Here is a 3,000-nt window from a genome sequence, read left to right as displayed (position 1 = left end):
GAATAAACACAATATTTCTCTGTATCTTCTGCACTTTGCACCCGACAGAACAACTTCTTGACAGATTCAAACAGCTCGACACGTCAAAACGGGTGTACAATTACATGGATGGTGTCTTAGTCAAGAACAAACATCTCGACCTTGAACGTGGCGTCGTGGGCGCCGGCCGTCGACGGGGGCGTGATGGTGACACCAAGCGTCGCACCATGGGCCGACAAGTCGGCCGAGACAGTCTTGGGCGCGGCCGGCGAGCCCTCGATCGAGATGCCCGTGACGTTGACCGTCTTGGGCCAAATGGGCCAAAGATATTCCACGTCCTCAAGCTGGCGGCGCACCGGCGCGTGGTCGGCGACGCTAATGTCGCACGCCGTGGCCTTGGCTCCGACAGCGCTCTCGACAAAGTACTCGACCTTGCCCGTGGCCCCCACCTCGATCTTCTTCGTGCCTTCCGGGAAGACGAGCTGGACCTTCGAGACGCCCTCGCCAATCACGCCGCAAATGTACTTGGACGTGAGCACCTGCGAGGCTTCGAAGAGACCCACGAGGTACGCTTCGGTGGACGGGTTGACCTTCATGTCGACCTTGGCGTCCGCCGACTCGAAGAGCCCGACGAGGTAGGCGTTGGTGACCGGGTCAAAGCTGGGTTGCGCCGAGACGAGGGCGGCAAGCGCGGCAAAAGCAACAGCGAAAAGCTTCATTTTGGTGGTGGTAGGGAGGTGGCAAATTGAAAAGTGAGGAGGTTGGTGTACTTGTACGCGCCGCCGCGGGATGACCAGATTATGTCGGTCTCTACCGCAGACCTGCCAGCTTTGGGTGCTGGCTCCCATGGCGCCAGTCAGTTGATCTTCGTGTGAACTGTGTGTACGCGCTTGAGTGCCACCGTGACCAGACGCGGCGTTCACACGTCTTGGGAGACAGGCCGTCGCTCGTTGAGTGTCTTTTACAAACGCATGGAGGGTGGGGTTTCTGACCAAGCGACGACGAACGGCCACGATTGACGGACCAAAACAGATGGTTCTTCGGTCTGCTGCATACACTGTACCGGTATGCGAGCTGCGCACGCGATTCCGTAGCTGGGTTTCTCGTGGCGCACACTGCTCTAGCACATTGTGGACTCCGGTAGAGCCTTCTTAAAGACGACCTATCGAGCGCATGACTGGGTGCTCGCCTTGCCAAGCCGGAGACTGTCGTAGCGGGTGTCGCGACTGTCTTTGCACGCGGCCTTTTTGTGGCCTCGCGACGACGCCACCTAGTACCAGTAGACTGCACCTGCCAGATGGTATGGATCTTTTCTGTCTGCACGTCGAGATTCGTTGGTCGTCGACTAATTTTTCGAGCTGCCAGAATATAATAGCGAGCGCCGTGGCCAAACGAGTACCGACTGCAAGGGCATGGATCTGCAAAAACTGGTTCGCTGGACCTTCTTCGTCCATTGTAAGCCCGTCTGGGGAGAGACACGAAAGTAGCAGCTTCCACAGCTACTTTCAAGTTCCCTCAAACAGCATTTCAAACGTTTACATCCCTTTGCCACGCATTCGTCCTACCTAGCATCATCGCCATCGTGTACAGTGGGTGCGATAGAACACCACCTCGAACAACGACAGTCCAGACACCGACGTCTACATCAACAGTCGGCACGCTACACGCTGTACTGTAGTAGCAAGAATATCTAGGTACTTTCACGCAATGGAAGCACAGAGGGCAGCCCGAGCGGATGGCCCTCTCAACGATAGCTCTCTACGACTAAAGAGCGAAATGTGCTATGGACTACTTGTATTGCCTCTGGGCGTGGATGCTAAGGAAGTAAGAGGAGGCGACGCACGAGGCACATTTCATTGTTGCGCTCACGACTGCCAAGCCCGAGGCGAAGAGGAATGATGCGCGTCTCTTGTCTTGGGCGATCGCAGTGTACAGAAGAGAGGAGACAGCCGTAGTACAGAAAGCCATTAGACGATGCATGGCGAGACGATGTCGAACGAGCCGTGTCCTAGACCTTGCGGCGCTGAGTAACCAAGGGTCCCCAAGGGTCCCCAAGGGTCCCCAGGGGCCTAAAATGCCAAGCAACAGTGTATACGCCCGTGCTCTAAACCGGCAGTGTGCTATCTCGAGTCGCTAGTCAACGACCTCCTTCCAATGTTAATGCGAATGGGAATGAGAAGGGACAACACCTACGGGTCTCGAACTCCGCACCTCCTGCATGTGAAGCAGATATCCACCGACTGGACAAAAGGTGGTCGACTAAGTGCCACCTGCATCTTGACAGACTATATAGCTCGATTTCGCATCGCCACTGACAAGCCGACTCGGAGCTTTACGAGATTCCAGTCACTGCACAATGGCTCTGCTCGCCACAAGGGCATGCTTCGCTTGGCTCGCCACCGCCGCAGGTGGATGCTACTGATAAAGTGACCGTGTAGACAGGACTCCGTGCTTGTGCGCTCGTTTATTTTAGCAAAGGGTGATGACTCTACATGTCCTTGAGCGCACGCACGGCCGCACCAATCCGGTGCTGGGCCTTGTTGGCAATCTAGTGGAATCGTTAGCATCGTCCATGGACATGATGGAAACTTGGCGTACGTCGATGGACGGGTCCAGAGCGAGGAGCGCACGAATGTCCTGGAGCGCGAGGCGGTAGCGCTCGAGGCCTTCGTACGCAAGGCCACGGCGCAGCAGCGCCTTTTGGTTCGTCGGCTAGCATAGTCGTTGACATGAGCACATCATCAAGTGTTGCAATCGCCTGACCTCAACTTCGAGGACGTGGGAGCAGTCGCGGATGACGGCGGAGAAGTTGCTGAGCTGCTGGTGGCACGCAGCGCGGTTGTTGTAGCACGAGATCGCGACGGGCGACGAGTCCTTCTCGCAGGCCTCGATGGCTTCCGTGTAAATGCCAATGGCCTTTTCAAACTGCGCGCTCTTGAACAAGTCGTTGCCTACCGTCCGCGCTCGAGCCCATCGCAGAATATAGCACTCTTCTACCTTGTTCCTTGAGCTGCTCGGACG

General features: G+C 56.5%; 2 protein-coding genes across 2 annotated transcripts; both read right to left on the bottom strand.

The window, feature by feature from the left end:
* Positions 1-116: 116 nt before the first annotated feature.
* On the bottom strand, positions 117-698 carry SPRG_17935 (hypothetical protein; the record flags this gene model as incomplete). The annotated part of the gene is made up of 1 exon (XM_012357347.1): positions 117-698. The coding sequence occupies one exon, from the start codon at positions 696-698 to the stop codon at positions 117-119; it is 582 nt and encodes a 193-aa protein (XP_012212737.1).
* A 1,769-nt stretch (positions 699-2,467) lies between these two features.
* SPRG_17929 (hypothetical protein) lies at positions 2,468-2,930 on the bottom strand (the record flags this gene model as incomplete). Its single annotated transcript, XM_012357346.1, has 3 exons — positions 2,468-2,527; positions 2,578-2,691; positions 2,743-2,930. Coding segments are annotated over 3 exons (362 nt in total), but the record flags the coding sequence as incomplete, so codon positions are not given.
* Positions 2,931-3,000: the final 70 nt, after the last annotated feature.

Source organism: Saprolegnia parasitica (genome assembly GCF_000151545.1).
Source record: "Saprolegnia parasitica CBS 223.65 unplaced genomic scaffold supercont2.863, whole genome shotgun sequence".
Taxonomy (NCBI): domain Eukaryota; phylum Oomycota; class Saprolegniomycetes; order Saprolegniales; family Saprolegniaceae; genus Saprolegnia; species Saprolegnia parasitica.
This window is presented reverse-complemented; position numbering and strand designations above follow the sequence as displayed.